This window comes from Zea mays, chromosome 10 (assembly GCF_902167145.1).
Source record: "Zea mays cultivar B73 chromosome 10, Zm-B73-REFERENCE-NAM-5.0, whole genome shotgun sequence".
Taxonomy (NCBI): domain Eukaryota; kingdom Viridiplantae; phylum Streptophyta; class Magnoliopsida; order Poales; family Poaceae; genus Zea; species Zea mays.
In genome coordinates this window covers 121,551,843-121,570,337 of record NC_050105.1, presented here as the reverse complement: position 1 = coordinate 121,570,337, position 18,495 = coordinate 121,551,843, and the positions used below count along the sequence as shown (strand labels likewise).

General features: G+C 49.9%; 1 protein-coding gene across 7 annotated transcripts; it reads left to right on the top strand.

The window, feature by feature from the left end:
* The first annotated feature begins 1,385 nt into the window (after positions 1–1,385).
* LOC100384199 (uncharacterized) lies at positions 1,386–15,222 on the top strand. Of its 7 annotated transcripts, none has more exons than XM_035963157.1 (9): positions 1,436–1,871; positions 2,687–2,763; positions 4,641–4,957; positions 5,791–5,991; positions 6,174–6,351; positions 12,631–12,893; positions 13,221–13,490; positions 13,586–14,717; positions 14,855–15,222. In XM_035963157.1, exons 3-9 carry the CDS (start codon positions 4,704–4,706, stop codon positions 14,942–14,944), a joined length of 2,388 nt encoding a protein of 795 aa, XP_035819050.1. In that variant the 5' UTR covers positions 1,436–1,871; positions 2,687–2,763; positions 4,641–4,703; the 3' UTR covers positions 14,945–15,222. The 7 variants fall into 7 exon arrangements, with proteins under 7 accessions (XP_023156923.1, XP_035819050.1, XP_023156924.1 ...); XM_023301156.2 differs by having other exon boundaries at positions 4,636–4,957; XM_035963158.1 differs by lacking the exon at positions 2,687–2,763 and adding an exon at positions 2,357–2,436.
* Positions 15,223–18,495: the final 3,273 nt, after the last annotated feature.

Genomic DNA, 18,495 nt, shown 5'->3' with positions numbered 1-18,495 from the left:
CCTTCCGCCAGGCTCCAGCGCTTCTCCGACGGCCACGACATCTCATGAACAGGGTGTCAAAACCTCTCCGGCTGCCACGACGGCATGTACTTAGGGCACTAGCTCCTCTCTTCTAGACACGTTAGCACACTGCTACGTCTCCCATTGTACACCTGGACCCTCTCCTTACGCCTATAAAAGGAAGGTCCAGGGCCCTCTTACAGAAGGTTGGCCGCGCGGGGAGGACGGGACGACGCGTGCAGGCCTCTCGCTCCCTCCCACGCGGACGCTTGTAACCCCCTACTGCAAGCGCACCCGACCTGGGCGCGGGACAAACACGAAGGCCGCGGGTTTCCCCTTTTACGCCTGTCTCCCTCCGGTTTTCCCCCTTCGCGCTCCGTCTCACGCCGACCCATCTGGGCTGGGGCACGCGGCGACAATTTACTCGTCGGTCCAGGGACCCCGGGATCGAAACGCCGACAAAACCAAACATACTATAAGTAGGGGTGGTAATGGACCACGATCCAAATTCTTTTTCACAAATTGTTAGGACCCTAAATAAATTTTAGTTTAAAATGAATAGAAATATAGTCTGATTCTAATTCGATGTTATTCTTAAATTTTATAATGTAAAATTTAGACCCCTAACTATAAGTGTAGCTTAGACGCTACAAGTGTAGTTCAGTTAGAACGTTGATTGATTGGTGCGCCTGGGATTGTTACATCGACACTGTTTTGTGACAGATGCCTGATCCCTCGGTACTTCACTAGTATCATTTTTTGATCAGATCACTCGTCACTGTCAGGGCCAGGTAGGCCAGTTGAGGCCTCCCCGGGATGCTCGCTGCCGCGCGTTGCATCGGGATCACATGATTGCACGTAGAACCAGAATCTGCCCAGCCAATGCGCGGGAAGTATCCTCCGTCCACGAAGAAAGAAATTCAATCCGCTAGCTAGTCTATGGTGTTACACGTCAAAATGGTTCAATTTTAATCAAATTTGAAGAAAATATTCAACCTTGCCGTTTATCTGGTAAAGCGTATATATGGAGGCATGGAGGTGTAAGGGATAAGAAGATGCTGGGTATATAGGAATATAGGTCCTCCTTATCTCAAGTCCCCAGTCCTTTTGTTTAATATTATCTCTGTTATTTTTTATTTGTCACGTTTTAGTTTAAAAATAAATTAGCCAACGATGAATATTTAAAAACGGAGGTAATGTCAAATAACCATAGTACGCTTAGTGTAGACGTCAAAAATCAAATAAAGGCAATATAAAATATGGATAAAATTTCAATCTCATGCCGAATGAGCCCAGCCAAAGCATCCCACGTGTCCGAGTCCGGAATGGATCCGCGCGGCGACGAGTCGAGCGGGTGCGAGTAGTGTGCCTGTGTGCGACGAACCGCGAAGGCCGATAACCCAGCCCACACGACGAGGCGTGACGAACTCGATCGACCGAGTGCACGGGCCGGGTGGCGTGCACCCTCCGACGCATCGACCTCATTTAAAGCCAGCGAGCAAGCGTGGCGTCCGCCCTCCATCCACCCCTCGCACGCCCACATCCTCTCTTCTTTTCTCCCCCTCCCGCTTCCTTGTTTCCCCTCGTTCTATTTGGATTGGAAGCTTCTCCGCGGCCAAGGTCACGCACACCCACCCACCTGGACCTGGTGCCCGCCGTGTAGGCCTCTCGGCCTTCGTCGTCCTCCAGCCCCAGGCGGAACACGAGGCGGCGGACGTACGGGCTCGACGGAGGCGAGCTGCCGGCCGAGCGACCAGGAAGACGCATTCAGAAGAGGACATCGATCGATCGCGGAGAGTTCCCCGGGTAGCTGACGACGATCCATGCTTGTGGCGGCCGGATCAGTTCGCCCGTCCAACCGGGATTGCTAGGTACGCGCTACTCGTCCTTTAATTTGCGGCCGCTGAGCTTTCGGCTTGCATTTTTGTTTGTCGGTCCGTTTCGCAGCATCAGGATCACTAAACGAACCGGTTTATTTAAAAAATAAATAAACTATGATGTAGAACAGTTAACCGTTGGAGAAAAAAGAAAAGCAAGTCAGTGTTTAGATCCATTCATTTTGGAGGAACTAGAATTTACTTAATAAAATAACATATTTAACTTGTAACTGAGCATTTCACAACTTTTCAATGTTCGAATATAATACTATTTCAAATTTATAGAGTGCAGAATGGAAATAATTTTATCTATCGTTATTTTCTACTCTGCAAATTATAAAATGACTTTTAACCTACTTATCTAGAGTAAGAATGTAGCATATAAATATCTCTGACATTTTGCTAGTAATAGTATATAAATATATTTTACATAAAACTGAATTAACTTAAATGATATAAGTCTAAATTATTTTTATTAGAATGGAATTCAATCCAAAGATCAAATCAAACGGGACGTCAAATGAATTTGAAGTGATGTAGTAGCTGGATTCTGAGAGCGGTATGTCGACCCGTCCCCTTCCATTTTCCGCGCGCGATTTTAGAATTGGCAGGTGTGCAAGCAGTCGAATAGGCCGGCGACGACGTGCTTACATCGTGCGTAGTGGCAATCATGCACTGGCCCTCCAGTTGGCACTGTTGAGCACCATGGTCATCAAGGAAGTTATATAGTCATGCAACGTTAATGCGATAACAACTGGGTTGGTTGTGCTGATTTCCCATTGCCTCATGGCGTTCATGTGATCTGACAGCGAAGCGCGAGCAGCAGATGACTTGGGGGCATGTACAGTGATGTTTAATGTAGATGCTTTTAAGGTGTCTAAATGAGGTAATTGCAAAAAAAATCGTGGAGCCGTCTTTATAAGTCTTTTTATAAAGAGGCGTATATGGTTCGTAACTCAAATAGCAACAGACGTCTCATTTTTTATTGCACAAATTTATCGTCTGTTATATAGATCCAATATTATATAAATGCATTTACTTCTATATTTATTAATAAACTATATTTATAAATACTCTATTATATAATAGAGTCTCCTTATATCTCTTTTACTTAGAGAAGCATTTTGGTGTATGTAACTCTTGGCTTACACAAAGACAATTAAAACAAAAACAATGGGGAGCTCGTGCGCCTTCCGCACGTCGCTGCAGCTCTCATGGAGATGGAAGAATGGAAGCGAGCTGCCGTCAGCTAGCATAGACTAGTCTTGTCTCGGATTACCTGCGGCAGCTCTCTCCTCTTGTCCTCTCCTCCACTTGTGGTAAGGAGGATGAGATTAGCTGATTGATTACCGATTAGTCTAGTCTAGTTAGTCTGAGAGACCAGACTAATTTATTCGCCGGATCGAAGGCAAGTGGGATGAGGCGAACGACGATGAGACGTGAGAGAAATGGCACCGGCAAAGTGGCGACTGGCGAGCGAGGCCGCCGCCGCGCCATGTGGTCGCGGATTTGTCCCTCGGGTGCGGGAATCCCCTGCTTTTACACGTGGTCGGGATCATCTCGGATAGGACCGAGAGTAGTTGCGGAGTTTGCGTTGCAACTTTTTTCCCCCATCCTTCTTTCGTTTGGTAGATGAGATGGCACCGCAGGCTGCAGCGTCTGCAATAATCTGTGTCAGATTGTATAGTAGTCGTCCTCTGGTTCTAGAGATGTGACATTATTATATATGAAAAATGTGATCGAAACCGAACCAAGAAACAAAGCTGGCAAACCGGGGGAGTATCGCCGTGTGGGCTGGCAGCGACCCTGCCTTACAAACATATAAATACATACTAATTACTACTAATTTTTAAATGGTTAAGCATATAAAAAACAGTGATTGATTCAACAAATATGGTTATTTCTTTGTTTGTATGTTTGATAAAAACATGTACTCCTCCGATGTCCTGTTAGTTATCGTTTTAAATAAGGTTTAAGTCAAATTTATAAAATTTTGACTACAAATAATTATTTTATTATATAGTTTTAAAACATAATATTTATATACACCGATTTGTCTTAACAAGTAATTTTATTTAAAGTATCAATGTATTAAAAGATTATTTGTATTTAAAAAAATATTAGTCAAAGTTATATTTAAAAGATTGTGTTATCGTTCTAAACGATAACTAATAGTACATCGAAGGGAGTAGTCTATTAAATTAAATTTAAAATAGAACCAGACACTCATATACTACATATAATCTATTATATATTGTTTATGGACACCTTAAAAAAATGTAGGCACGCGAAAGCTCACGACCCACGAGTGACGACCCCATCTCCTAGCCCATAGAATGAAGTGTCCCGCCGCTTTGCGACCATAGGAAGCAAAGTTCCACGCCAGTCGCTCGCCTGCCGTGACAAGTGGCGGCACACGGTAGGCCGGAACCGGAGCCGACCCTGCATAGTGCGCTCTGATTGTCGCGTCGCTGAATCGATCTCCCAGCTCAGAGACCGACTCCCAGTTTCCTCCTTCTGGCGTGTCTGAATGAATGGTAGTCCACCACAAGATTTTCACGCCGATTTAGCAGTTCTTTTTTTATTCGTACTAGGTTACTTGCATTATGATGAGTTATAAAGATTACTAGTGCTAGAAAGGGCTTTTTTGGCTGAATTTTAAGTGATTCACTACTACGCAGTCTGTGCTCACGCAATTGATAATTATACATTTCCTTTTTCTGCGCACTTAGTATTTCATTTCCATTTTGTCTCAAAGTCCAGGCAGAAGCGCAGGACGGGGCAGCGGCAGCGTGAGCGACGCCACCACCCAAGCGGACGGCAATAATGGACGCTAACCACTCGCCGCCGGCGCAGCCGGAGAGGAATCATGGCAGCTTAAACTACGACATCGAGAGCACGGACGGCACGTGGCGCGGCGCGGGGGCGTGGCAGGAGCAGGACCCATCGTCGGAGGCCCTGATGCGGTACGACGACGACGGGCCCCGGGAGCCGCTGCTGCGAAGGCGCACCATGAACACCACCTCCCAGATTGCCATCGTCGGCGCCAACATCTGCCCCATCGAGAGCCTCGACTACGAGTACGCCCTCCACACAAACCGCCTCCTCTCTGTCTCCCCCCTCCGTGACTGGTGGCTCCGTTGGTTGATTTTGTCAACTTCCCGGAACCTTTGTGTACTAATTTGGCGGAAATGTTTGATCCTTACTGTTTTCCCGTGGTGATTGTGACGAAGGATCGTTGCCCCTGTTTATTATTGTTTGGCATGGTTTACCAGAAAGTTAGGATCATGTAATGCGTTTGGAAGGCGAAAAAGTTATCCTGCTTGATTATTGTCATTCGTGCCCCTTTTCTAAATTGAAATTTGTAGATATAGTTCATACGCTAATACAGCAATACTGCATCGACAATATCATGTTCTGATCATTCGTGTACTTACTGAATATCAATCAGTAGATTCCATGGATTTGTTTAATGGTCGTATGCTAGGATCTTCCTTTGTTGACATTATGCACATAGTTTAATTGAACGCTTACTGTAAAGTATCCAATCTCGAATAAGAAAGGAACCATAATTATTTGGGAGCTGAACCATGCACTGATCTGATGTCGTTTGAGTTTGGACTTTGGACAAATAGAACAACACACATGAAGCACCATGAAATCTTGTAGTATGGATAAATACTGATGCAGTTATATGTTCTTAAACGGGGTTGTATCATGCCAAAAATAGGATACCATCCAACAAACCGATAAATACCGACCTCAAATTATTTAGTGTAAACTCAATGGTGCTAATATCTGGCAGATGTAAATTGCTGACTGTATACTCCTTAGAAATAGACAGTATGCACAATTTAGCAAGCTTGCTGTGTTATTTCCCGACTTACAATCAAATTTTACTTACATGTTTCAGAATTGTGGAAAATGACCTTTTCAAGCAGGATTGGCGATCAAGAAAGAAGCAGCAGATATTCCAGTATATTGTTCTGAAATGGTCATTAGTTCTTCTTATTGGCCTGTGTACTGGACTTGTTGGCTTCTTCAATAACCTTGCAGTTGAAAACATTGCTGGGTTCAAGTTGTTGCTTACAAGTGATCTGATGCTCAAGCAAAGGTAAAGCTTCACTGAGATGCTTTTGCTACTTTACCAGACCATTTAGTTTGTTTCTTCCGGCTGTTCAATATAACTTGTCATTGATTAAGCAATAAAACACGGTGGCTAACTTGCATAAGATTTTACTGACTAACATCAGTTGAATAATGTGAAGTGTCAATGGTTTATTGCTTCGAGTGCAGGTACTTCACAGCATTTCTGGCATATGGAGGTTGCAATCTAGTCTTGGCAGCTGCTGCTGCAGCGATCTGCGCTTACATAGCACCTGCTGCTGCTGGGTCTGGTATCCCTGAAGTTAAAGCATACCTTAATGGAGTTGATGCTTATGCTATATTAGCTCCAAGCACACTGTTTGTGAAGGTAAGTCTAACTCAGAATAGAATACTCAGTACATCCTTTTTACAGTGAAACCATATTTTATTTATTAATCTTTGAGCTTCTGTTCGCGGTATTACCTTTTGTGCTATCTTAATCGATTAATTACTAAGATCTTTTCCATTATTTGCATGCCATGTACTGAAGTGTCATTGACAATTATTGCAGAAACCTCTAAACGTTTTACCAGCTTACTAGGAAATCAAGAAGATGCATTGACAGCCAAATTGTTGTTTAGGGGACAGCCGTCCTGCTTGCTCATTATGTTTGATTTCGTTCTCTTTTCTTTTTAATAACGTGCTGCAAATTCACAAGTGTGTCATTATTAGTCTTTCTTCGGATATGTGTTGCCGAAGGGAGTCTGTTAGACTGTTACTTTGCCTAGTTTATCCATTTATGATGCTTGCATGCTTAGGCACACATTTTCAACTAGAACAGCTTATGTGTTATGTTCGGTAGTTATTCAGAATCATGATCTATAAGCAGCTTGAATTGTTACAGAGCCCAATTGTTGGGTTCCTACATCAACCACAAGATCAGCCTCACTTGTCAGGCTAGAGCAGAGAACAAATGTTCTCATCCAAAATAAACTCCTCACGACAGACAACCTAGCACGCCGTGGATGGCCACACCAACCGTCTTGCGCCCTATGCAATGGACCTATAGAATCAGGACTCCATTTATGCCTAACCTGCCCCTTCGCACAGGAGGTCTGGAACACAGTTCTTGCTTAGGAAAGCTTTTCCCTGCAGCAACAACAGGTGGATTTGAGCAACATCTCCAGCATTAGAGAGTGGTGGGAGAAGACGGAGACTCTCTTTCCGCAAAATCGCAAAAGGGAGTTCAATGGTCTGGTCATCTACACTATGTGGAACCTGTTAGACTACCCGTCTAGGGTTTGTGTTATTCCCCTTGTAATGACCGTTATACCCCCTGTGTAATGGGCCTGGCCCAGTTACTCACTCTATTAATATCACTCCCAACCCCTGTTTAGGGTATGGGTTCCTATTCTAACATGGTATCAGCTAGGTTTAGTCTCTTCTCCTCTTCCCACGCAGCCACAGCCGCCAGGGGGCTTTCCCCTCCCCTGTAGCCGCCGCCGCCTTCCTCCAGGGGTTCTTCCCCTTCCCTGGCGCCGTCGGCCCTCTCCCTCCCTCCCTCGGCCGTCGGCCTCCACCCTTCCCCGGCGCTCCTCCCGCCGCCGGAGCCGTCGGTCGAGCGCTGCGCGCGCTGCTCTACGGACGCCGCGCGCCGTTCGCGGGAGCGCTCCTGCTTTTCTGCATCGGCGCCGTCAGCGCTGCGGTCGCCACCGCCGCTGCGTGGCTCTCCCTCCCTGGATCCGCGAGCACCCTGCACGTGCGCCCTGCAGTGCTGCCTCCCACGGATCCGCCGCGGGCCCGCGCCATCGGCCCCTCGCCTGCGGCTCGGTTTCACTACACGGTGGTCGGCGGCGGCTTCACCTCCGGCTTCCACCGCCCGTCCACCACAGTGCCGCCTCCTGCGCTCCAGTCTGCAGCCTCGTCGGCCTCCACCAGCGCTGTCTTGCAGCAGCAGCCTCCGTCGCCGATCCGGACGCCTGCTCGCCGCCGTCGCCTGTCCGGCCGCCTGCGCACCGACCAACAACCCTCCATCGCTCCCCTGCGTCGGTCCGGTCGCCTGCGCGCCGCCGGCTGCCTACCCTGCGCCCCTGCGCAGCCAGCCGTCGACGACCATCTCCCCTAGGCCCGGCCGCCGCCTCCTGTTGGCGTCCCCGCTGCTCGACAGCCTTCTCCTTCCTGCTGTTCCTGTCTCGCCGCGCCCCTGCTGTCCCGTGCCTTGGACGCCCGACGCCGAGCAATCTGCCGCCCCTGCTGTTGCGCGCCCGGTTGTCCAGTCCGCGCCTCCCTGCGTCGGCCTGCACCGGTCGCCATGAGCTTTACCTCGCCCGCTGCTCTCGTGACTGTGCGTGTCCTCCTCTACGACGGCCAGCTCATCCGGGGCATGTTCGTGTCCTTCGACCCAGTCTGGAACCCTATTCTTCGGGACTGCGTCGAGGTCCACCCTCAGGCGGGCCGTCACGTGCCTGGACCGCTTGTCTTCCCACGTGCTGCGATCGCCTCCCTAGCGGTTGAGCCCGTGTCATCTCCCTCCCTTCCTCGTGCCTCCGTCGGGACACCTTCTTTGGCCCTCTCCGCTCACACCGTACCTTCGCCACTTCCACCTCCCCGAACTACCACTGATTGGGTGGTTGACTCCGGGGCCTCCTTCCACACTACCCCCACCACTACTTCGTTACTCCACTCCCATCCACCCCACCCCTCACATCCTACCTCCATCGTCGTCGGCAACGGTTCCACCCTCCCGGTCACCTCAGTAGGTACATCGGCTCTTCCAGGACCATTCTGCCTTAACGACGTCCTTGTTGCTCCCGGGCTTACTCATCCCCTCCTCTCGGTTCGTCGCTTCACTAGTGACAACCAATGCTCTATGGAGTTCGACCCCTGGGGCCTCACCATACGCCATCTTCCCACACATGCTGTGCTCGCTCGCTGTGACAGCTCCGGCCCCCTCTATTCTCTACACTTGCCCTCCACTCCCCACACCAGAGTAGCCTCATCTCCTGTACTTGCTACTACCACCACATCCCATGCTCTTGCTACTACCACCACCTCCTCCGCCATTTGGCACCGTCGCCTCGGGCACCCTGGACCTGACGTCATGTCCCAGCTTTCCGGCCACTCCGACATATCATATACTCGGGGCTCTTCTGAGCGTCTCTGTCATGCCTGTCAGCTCGGCCGTCACTCCCGTCTTCCTTTTTCTACTTCCACGTCCAGGGCTGCTCAGGCCTTTGATCTTATCCACTGTGATCTCTGGACATCTCCTGTCCTTAGCCTCTCCGGCTACAAATACTACCTGGTCATTCTGGATGACTACTCCCATTTCCTTTGGACTTTCCCCCTTCGGCTGAAGTCCGACACGTTTCCCACCCTCACTCACTTTTTCGCCTGGGTATCCACCCAGTTCCGGCGCCCGGTCCGTACCTTGCAGTGCGACAATGGCCGCGAGTTCGACAACAACGCCTCCCGCTCTTTCTTCCTCACTCACGGCGTCCAGTTGCGTCTCTCGTGTCCCTACACCTCTGCTCAGAACGGCCGGGCCGAGCGCATGATTCGCACCACCACCAACATGATCCGCTGCCTTCTCTTTCAGGCTTCTCTCCCTTCCACCTACTGGGCAGAGGCCCTTCATACTGCCACGCATCTCCTCAACCGTCTTCCCTCGAAGGCGGTGAGCCACCCTACTCCTCACTTTGCCCTGTACGGCACAACCCCTTCCTACGACCACCTGCGCGTGTTCGGCTGTGCCTGCTACCCTAACACTTCCGCTACCGCCCCTAACAAGCTTTCTCCTCGCTCCACTCGCTGCCTCTTCCTTGGCTACTCCCCTGACCACAAGGGGTACCGGTGTCTGGACCTCACCTCCCACCGCATCATCATCTCTCGTCATGTCATCTTTGACGAAGATGTGTTTCCCCTTGCTGGCTCCACCCCACCCACCGATCTTGACTCCCTCCTCGAGTCCGACCCAATTCCTCCCCCACCTTCGGCTCCCCGTCTTGCGCCGTTACCCGCTCCTCGCGCGGTCCCGTCGGTCCTGCCTGCGCCACGCGCGGCCCCGTCGCTCCTGCCTGCGCCACGCGCGGCCCCGTCGACCCCGCCTGTGCCTCGCGCAGCCCCGTCGACCCCGCCTGCACCACGCGCGGCCCCGTCGGTCCTGCCTGCGCCACGCGCGGCCCCGTCGGTCCTGCCTGCGCCACGCGCGGCCCCGTCGACCCCGCCTGCGCCACGCGCGGCCTCGTCGACCCCGCCTGCGCCCCGCGCGGCCCCGTCGACCCCGCCTGCGCCACGCGCGGCCCCGTCGACTCCGGCTCGGTTCGCCAACCCCGCCCTCGTCTACCATCGCCGCGGCCACGCCACTACCTCGGCGCCCCCCGACTCGGGCCCGTCGACGAGCGCGGCCCGATTCGCCGACCCCGCCGTCGTCTATCACCGCCGTGAGCCGGCCCCACCAGCCGCTCCCGACGTTCCGGTGGCTCACTCCGAGCCGGCCGTATACCACCCGGTCGCCATCCATCGCGACCCCGGGCACGTTCACCCGATGGTGACTCGGCGCGCTGCTGGCGTTCTCCGCCCCGTCGACCGGCTGATCCTGGCTGCTGATACGTCCAGCACTCCCCCCGGCGCTTCCCCGGTGCCCTCCTCCGTTCGCACTGCCCTCGCCGACCCACATTGGCGTCGTGCTATGGAGGAGGAGTACGCGGCCCTCTTGGCCAACCACACCTGGGACCTGGTGCCGTGTCCACCAGGCACCAACGTGGTCACCGGCAAGTGGCTATTTCGCCACAAGCTGACCTCGGATGGCTCCCTCGACCGCTACAAGGCCCGTTGGGTCCTTCGGGGTTTCACCCAGCGCCCCGGAGTGGACTACGACGAGACCTTCAGCCCCGTCGTCAAGTTCGCCACTGTTCGCGCCGTCCTCTCCCTCGCCCTCTCCCGCGACTGGGCGATCCATCAGCTCGATGTCAAGAATGCCTTCATGCATGGCACTCTGACGGAGACTGTCTACTGCAGCCAGCCCACCGGCTTCGTCGACGCTGACCGTCCGGATCTGGTCTGCCGGCTGAACCGGTCCCTGTACGGCCTCAAGCAGGCGCCACGGGCATGGTACAGTCGCTTCGCCTCCTACCTGGCCTCCATCGGCTTCGTCGAGGCCAAGTCGGACACGTCCCTGTTCATCTACCGGCGCGGCGACGACACCGTCTACCTCCTGCTCTACGTCGACGACATTGTGCTCACGGCATCCACCGCCGATCTTCTACACCGCACGATCGTCGCCCTTCAGCGGGAGTTCGCGATGAAGGACCTGGGGCCCCTACACCACTTCCTCGGCATCACCGCCGAGCGCCGGCCCCAGGGCCTTTTCCTCCACCAGCGCCAGTACGCCATCGACATCCTGGAGCGGGCTGGCATGTCTGACTGCAAGCCCTGCTCCACGCCTGTCGACACTCAGGCCAAGCTCTCTGAGGACGATGGGCCTCCGGTCGCCGACGCGACGTCCTACCGGAGCCTGACCGGCGCGCTCCAGTACCTCACCTTCTCCAGGCCCGACATCGCATACGCCGTCCAGCAGGTGTGCCTGCATATGCACACTCCGCGGGAGCCCCACCTCACTGCGCTCAAGCGGATTCTGCGCTACCTCCGCGGCTCCCTCGACTACGGCCTACTTCTCCGACCATCACCAACGTCAGAGCTCGTGGTCTACACCGACGCTGACTGGGCTGGCTGTCCCGACACGCGCCGGTCCACCTCCGGTTACGCCGTGTTCCTGGGCGCCAACCTCGTCTCTTGGGCCGCCAAGCGTCAGCCCGTCGTCTCTCGCTCCAGCGCTGAGGCCGAGTACCGTGCCGTGGCCAACGGCGTGGCAGAGGCCTCCTGGCTGCGCCAGCTCCTCCACGAGCTCCACAGTCCCCTCCAGCGCGCCACCCTCGTCTACTGCGACAACGTCAGCGCGGTCTACCTCTCCACCAACCCCGTGCAGCATCAGCGCACAAAGCATGTGGAGATCGACCTGCACTTCGTCCGCGAGCGTGTCGCTGCCGGTGACGTTCGGGTTCTCAGCGTCCCCACCACGCTGCAGTTCGCCGACATCTTCACCAAGGGACTACCGTCGAGTGTATTCTTAGACTTTCGTTCCAGTCTCAACATCTGTACAGGATAGAGTTGTGACTGCGGGGGGGTGTTAGACTACCCGTCTAGGGTTTGTGTTATTCCCCTTGTAATGACCGTTATACCCCCTGTGTAATGGGCCTGGCCCAGTTACTCACTCTATTAATATCACTCCCAACCCCTGTTTAGGGTATGGGTTCCTATTCTAACAGAACCTTTGGAAGGAGCACAATCGAAGAATCTTTAAGCATTGCTCGCTGTCACCGCTCCAGATCGCAGGGAGAGTGAGAGAGTGTGTTTTGCTCTATAAAAGTGCGTCCAGCCGTCTTGGCTTGTACTAGGGTTGCCTGTCGTGTTCCTTCTTGGGTGCCCGATCCTATAGCCTGAGTGTTGCCGGTCCTATGTACTCTAACTTTTTTCCCTCTCTTAATTGAAAGGCAGAGCTCCTGCCACTTCGTTTAAAAAAAACATTACGATATCAGGACGCCTGGTTTTTCTAACTGCCTGTTCGAGTTCAGCAATCTATTTCTGAAAACTTTCTTCTCTTGTTGTGCAGATATTTGGTTCAATACTTGGAGTTTCAGCTGGATTTGTCCTTGGAAAGGAAGGTCCCATGGTACATACAGGAGCATGCATTGCCAACTTACTTGGTCAAGGGGGGTCACGCAAGTACCATCTGACATGTAACTGGCTCAGATACTTTAAGAATGATAGAGATAGGCGGGATTTGATTACTTGTGGCTCTGCTGCTGGAGTTGCAGCAGCATTCCGTGCGCCTGTTGGTGGTGTGCTCTTTGCTCTTGAAGAAGCAGCATCATGGTAGGAACTATTTCCCTTTGTCGCGATTGTTAATTCATATTTAAAAGGTGCTGCCATCTTGCCATATGCGGTGCCTTTGGATTTGTAATAACCTTGTTACCAACCTGAAAATGCAGACCTGCATCACAATTGTAGTAGGCATATCATGACTTCCAAATATCAATCAAGTGATAGGTCTTTTGGATAAGAACCATAGTTTGATTGCTTCAGTATGCTGATAGGAGAATTTATCTATTTGCAACTGCATCAGATGGGTGATGCTGACATTTTTTTTTTTGCTGCATTTTCTTTCCATTTGACTGAATGGGTCTCTACTTCATGTTTCAGGTGGCGAAGTGCTCTCCTGTGGAGAACATTCTTTACAACTGCTGTTGTTGCTGTTGTACTGAGGGGTCTGATCCAGTTCTGTCGTAGCGGAAAATGTGGTCTTTTTGGTCAGGGAGGGTTGATTATGTTTGATCTTAGCTCAACCGTACCGAGTTACAGTACCCAGGATATCATTGCAATTATTGTCCTTGGAATAATTGGTGGGGTCTTCGGGGGCCTGTTCAACTTTCTCTTGGATAGGATTCTCCGAGCTTATAGTTTTATCAACGAGTATGTACCAATCATGTGTATTTAGTTACTCTATAAAATTTTCCTTCAAGGTGCAATCTCATATTACATTGTTGTCTTTGGCTGTCTGCCTGCAGGAGAGGTGCTCCATACAAGATCCTTCTCACCGTCACAATATCAATCATCACATCAGCATGCTCCTATGGGCTACCTTGGCTCGCCCCATGCACTCCGTGCCCTGCTGATGCTGTGGAGGAATGCCCTACCATTGGCCGCTCTGGGAATTTTAAGAACTTTCAGTGCCCGCCGGGCTATTACAATGGTCTTGCGTCGTTGTTCTTCAACACAAATGATGACGCCATCCGCAATCTATTCAGCAGTGGCACCGAGAATGAGTTCCACATGTCCACTCTTTTCGTGTTCTTCACTGCGATTTACTGCCTTGGCCTTGTGACATACGGTATTGCTGTTCCATCTGGTCTCTTCATCCCTGTTATACTTGCTGGGGCTACGTACGGGCGCATAGTGGGGACCCTTCTTGGTCCAATTTCAGACCTTGATCCTGGACTATTCGCACTTCTTGGCGCGGCATCTTTCCTCGGTGGAACAATGAGGATGACTGTGTCAGTCTGCGTGATACTTCTGGAGCTCACCAATGACCTCCTTATGCTCCCGTTAGTCATGCTCGTTCTTCTGATATCAAAGACCATAGCCGACAGCTTTAACAAAGGGGTTTATGATCAGATTGTGGTGATGAAAGGCTTGCCATTCCTGGAAGCTCATGCCGAACCATACATGACGCACTTGGTTGCTAGCGATGTTGTGTCTGGGCCACTGATCTCCTTTTCAGGCGTCGAGAGAGTGGGGAATATCGTTCAGGCGTTGAGGATCACAGGCCACAACGGATTTCCAGTGGTCGATGAGCCACCTCTATCAGAGGCTCCAGAACTTGTTGGGCTTGTGCTCAGATCCCATCTGCTGGTCCTGCTGAAAGGTAAGGGCTTCATGAAAGAGAAGATGAAAACCAGCGGTAGCTTCGTGCTGGAAAGATTTGGTGCCTTCGATTTTGCCAAGCCAGGCTCAGGGAAAGGCCTGAAGATTGAGGACCTGGATTTCACTGATGAGGAAATGGACTTGTATGTCGATCTCCATCCAATTACAAATACATCACCGTACACGGTGGTAGAGACCATGTCACTTGCGAAGGCTGCCGTCCTTTTCCGGGCACTGGGACTCAGGCACATGCTCGTTGTGCCAAAGACCCCAGGGGTGAGCTCTCATTCTCCGAATCTTGCTCTAGAGATCAAATATTGCAGTGCTGGCTATTCTTTAACATGATATAAAGTTGCAATATGACCTTCACATATATTTTTATGATAGCTAATCTCTTTATCGTTCCACTGCAGAGACCTCCAATTGTTGGAATCCTGACGAGGCACGATTTCATACCGGAGCATATTCATGGGCTGTTTCCAAATATACACAAGTCACACTAATGGAACACTCAATCAGTCCATATCTTTTCTTTTCTTTTTTGCCGTCGCCTTGTAGGTTGTAGCTAGCTGTACGAAAACGAAGCTACTTTTGTCCAATATTTGCTATCGGCCATCTGGCCTTTTCTTTTCCATTTTGTTTCTTCAGGAGTACTCCAGAATCATATAATCACTGGATAATATTGTATTTGTTCAAGAGCTGGTTCCCTGGCAGAACACTCCATAAGTGATATTTCTGTCTTTTTCTCAAATACGCAGAAGATCTACGTATCAATATATTATATAGGAAAACGACCAAATTACTACCATCACATATGGACAGAGTTTACCTAATCTTTTGATTTATTTGGCTCTCCCGCTCCTTTCTTTTTTCCTTTTTTGTTATGTATTATGGTTATTCCCATATCTTTTTTTTTGTAATGAGCCTATCCTCTGTCACCTCTTTTCTGTTTGTATTTCTATATACCCAAACTTATAGTGAATAATAAGAGGACTCTTCCAACTAGATAAAAATCTATCATGGTCAGCAAAATTGTTTCTTTATTTTTGTTTGTTCTGTTAGTTAATAATTTCAAATTCATTAAAAAACAAACTAAATAAATGGAATCCTTTTATTTTTTTCTTCAAATCCAAAATCCAAAAAAAAGATCTCTTTTTGTATACATAGGTCGTCTATTTGGCATTGAAAAAAGGGTTGTGTGCCCTTCTAGTAAATAGTTGAAACTATTTTATCAATGAGTGTTCTATATCAGATAAGTTAGAATTCGCTAGAGATCACGTTTGCTTTGGCTACAAGTAGGAGATGCTAACACAAAAAATTTCCACATCAAAGCGAATGCTAGAAGAAGGAAAAATTTCATCTGCTCCTTGGAGAGTGAGGGGACGGTGGCCACTGCTCATGAGGACAAGGCTCGACTGCTAAAACAATTTTATTGCAATTTATTTGGGCAATACAGAGAAAGGGAGCCTTCCCGTGGCTTGTGGCCTTCTCGCCGGTTTCCATCTCCCTCTTGGCGGATCCTCCCGACATCACTTCGAGTGGTTAGACTCTAAATGAAGTATCGGGCTCTGATACCAATTGAAAGTCGCCTAGAGGGGGGTGGATAGGCGGAAACTGAAATTTACAACTTTAAACACACTACAAGCCGGAGTTAGCGTTAGAACAAATATTAAGTCCGGGAGAGAGGGGAAAACAAATCAACCAAGAAGTAAAGCGGATGAACACGGTGATTTATTTTACCGAGGTTCGGTTCTAAAGAACCTAGTCCCCGTTGAGGTGGTCACAAAGACCAGGTCTCTTTCAACCCTTTCCCTCTCTCAAACGGTCACTTAGACCGAGTGAGGCTTCTTCCTTAATCTCACGGGTCACTTAGACCCCGCAAGGATCACCACACAATTGGTGTATCTTGCCTCGCTTACAAAGCATTTGAGAGTAAGAAGTGAGAAAGAAAAGAAAGCCAAGCCAAGCAAACAAGAGCAACAAAGAAACACAAATGATCCTTTCACAAGTTCTAATGTGCTAGAGTTGGATCGAGAACTTTGAGTGGATCGATCACTTGAATTGTGTCTTTAGAGTGGAGTCTATTACTCTTGTATTGAATGCAATGTGTTGAATGCTTGGATGGTTGGAGTGGAGGTGGTTGGGGGTATTTATAGCCCTCAACCACCAAAGCAACCGTTAGGGTGGCTGCTGTCGATGAGCCACGTCACCCAACCGTTAGGGTTCGGGCGCAGACGACCGTTGGAGCTTTGTCTTCTGGTGGCACCGGACCGTCCGGTGTCGCACTGGACAGGTACTGTTCACTGTCCGGTGCGCCTTTGATGGCTGCTCTGACTTCTGCGCACACTGTCTGTGCACTGTAGCGTTCGCAGGTGTCCGTTGCAGTCGACCGTTGCGCTGGTAGCCGTTGCTCCGCTTGGTGCACCGGACAGTCCGGTGGCACACCGGACAGTCTGGTGAGTTATAGCGGAGCGCGTCCTCAGAAACCCGAAGGTGACGAGTTTAGAGTTGTACGGTCCTGGTGCACCGGACACTGTTCGGTGGCACACCGAACAGTCCGGTGCGCCAGACCAGGGCACCCTTCAGTTCTTTTGCTCCTTTGCTTTTGAACCTTAACTTTGATCTTTTATTGGTTTGTGTTGAACCTTTATGCACTTGTGGAATATATAATCTAGAGCAAACTAGTTAGTCCAATTATTTGTGTTGGGCATTCAACCACCAACATTATTTATAGGAAAAGGTTAAACCCTATTTCCCTTTCACCTCACAAATAGCTTCGGTATCAGGCTTAACGCCTTGGCTCCGCACGGCCCAAATAAAAACTCCTAGCCGCACTATGGCATTTGGAGTAAGCTAATGAAGATATATATTAAATATCTTCAAAGCAGCAACTACCACCTTGTGCAAAGGAAATCTAAGACTAGCTTTTAGGAAACTTTGAAAGACAACAACTTTGTCCTCTTTAGGCTTCGACACTAAGTCATCGCCCCCTAGTGTAGGATCTAGGACACCGGCTAGAGGGGGTGAATAGACGGTTTTGACTAAAATCAAAAACACTAGGGAAATTTAATCAATATAACAAGAGGTATAAATTCTCTAGTGATAACAAGTAAACAATCTATGAGAATCAACTAAGGTGATTGAATACTTGATGAACAATATGCAAAATACTAATCACTTGCACGGCAATAAGTAATGCAAGAAAATAAAGACACCGGATTTTATCCCGTGGTATCGGTGATTTGTCGATCACCCCTAATCCACGTTGAGGTGGACTTCAAGCTCTCACTTGCTCCTCTATCAAGACATTGCTTGATCTTTGAGCCAAGTGGACAAGAAATCACTCAATACCTCGATTCCACTAATGTCACCTTTGCCGCTCCGGCGAGGTAGGCGCGAACCCCTCACAATCAACACCGCGGCTTCTCCACAATCTTCTTGGAGAGCTCGACGGAGACAACACCCGAGCCGTCTAGGAGGCGGCAACCTCCTGAAAGTCGCCTAGAGGGGGTGAATAGGGCGAATCTGAAATTTACAAACTTAGGCACAACTACAAGCCGGGTTAGCGTTAGAAATATAGACGAGTCCGAGAGAGAGGGCGCACAACAAATCATGAACGAATAAAGAGCGAGACACGATGATTTGTTTTACCGAGATTCGGTTCTTGCAAACCTACTCCCCGTTGAGGTGGTCACAAAGACCGGGTCTCTTTCAACCCTTTCCCTCTCTCAAACGGTCACCTAGACCGAGTGAGCTTCTCTTCTCAATCAAACGGAACACAAAGTTCCCGCAAGGACCACCACACAATTGGTGTCTCTTGCCTCGGTTACAATTGAGTTTGATCACAAGAAGAATGAGAAAGAAAAGAAGCAATCCAAGCGCAAGAGCTCAAATGAACACAACAAATCTCTCTCTATAATCACTAAAGCTTTGTGTGGAGTTGGGAGAGGATTTGATCTCTTTGGTGTGTCTTGTATTGAATGTTATAGCTCTTGTAAGGTGTAGAAGTGTAGAAACTTGGATACCATTGAATGTGGGGTGGTTGGGGTATTTA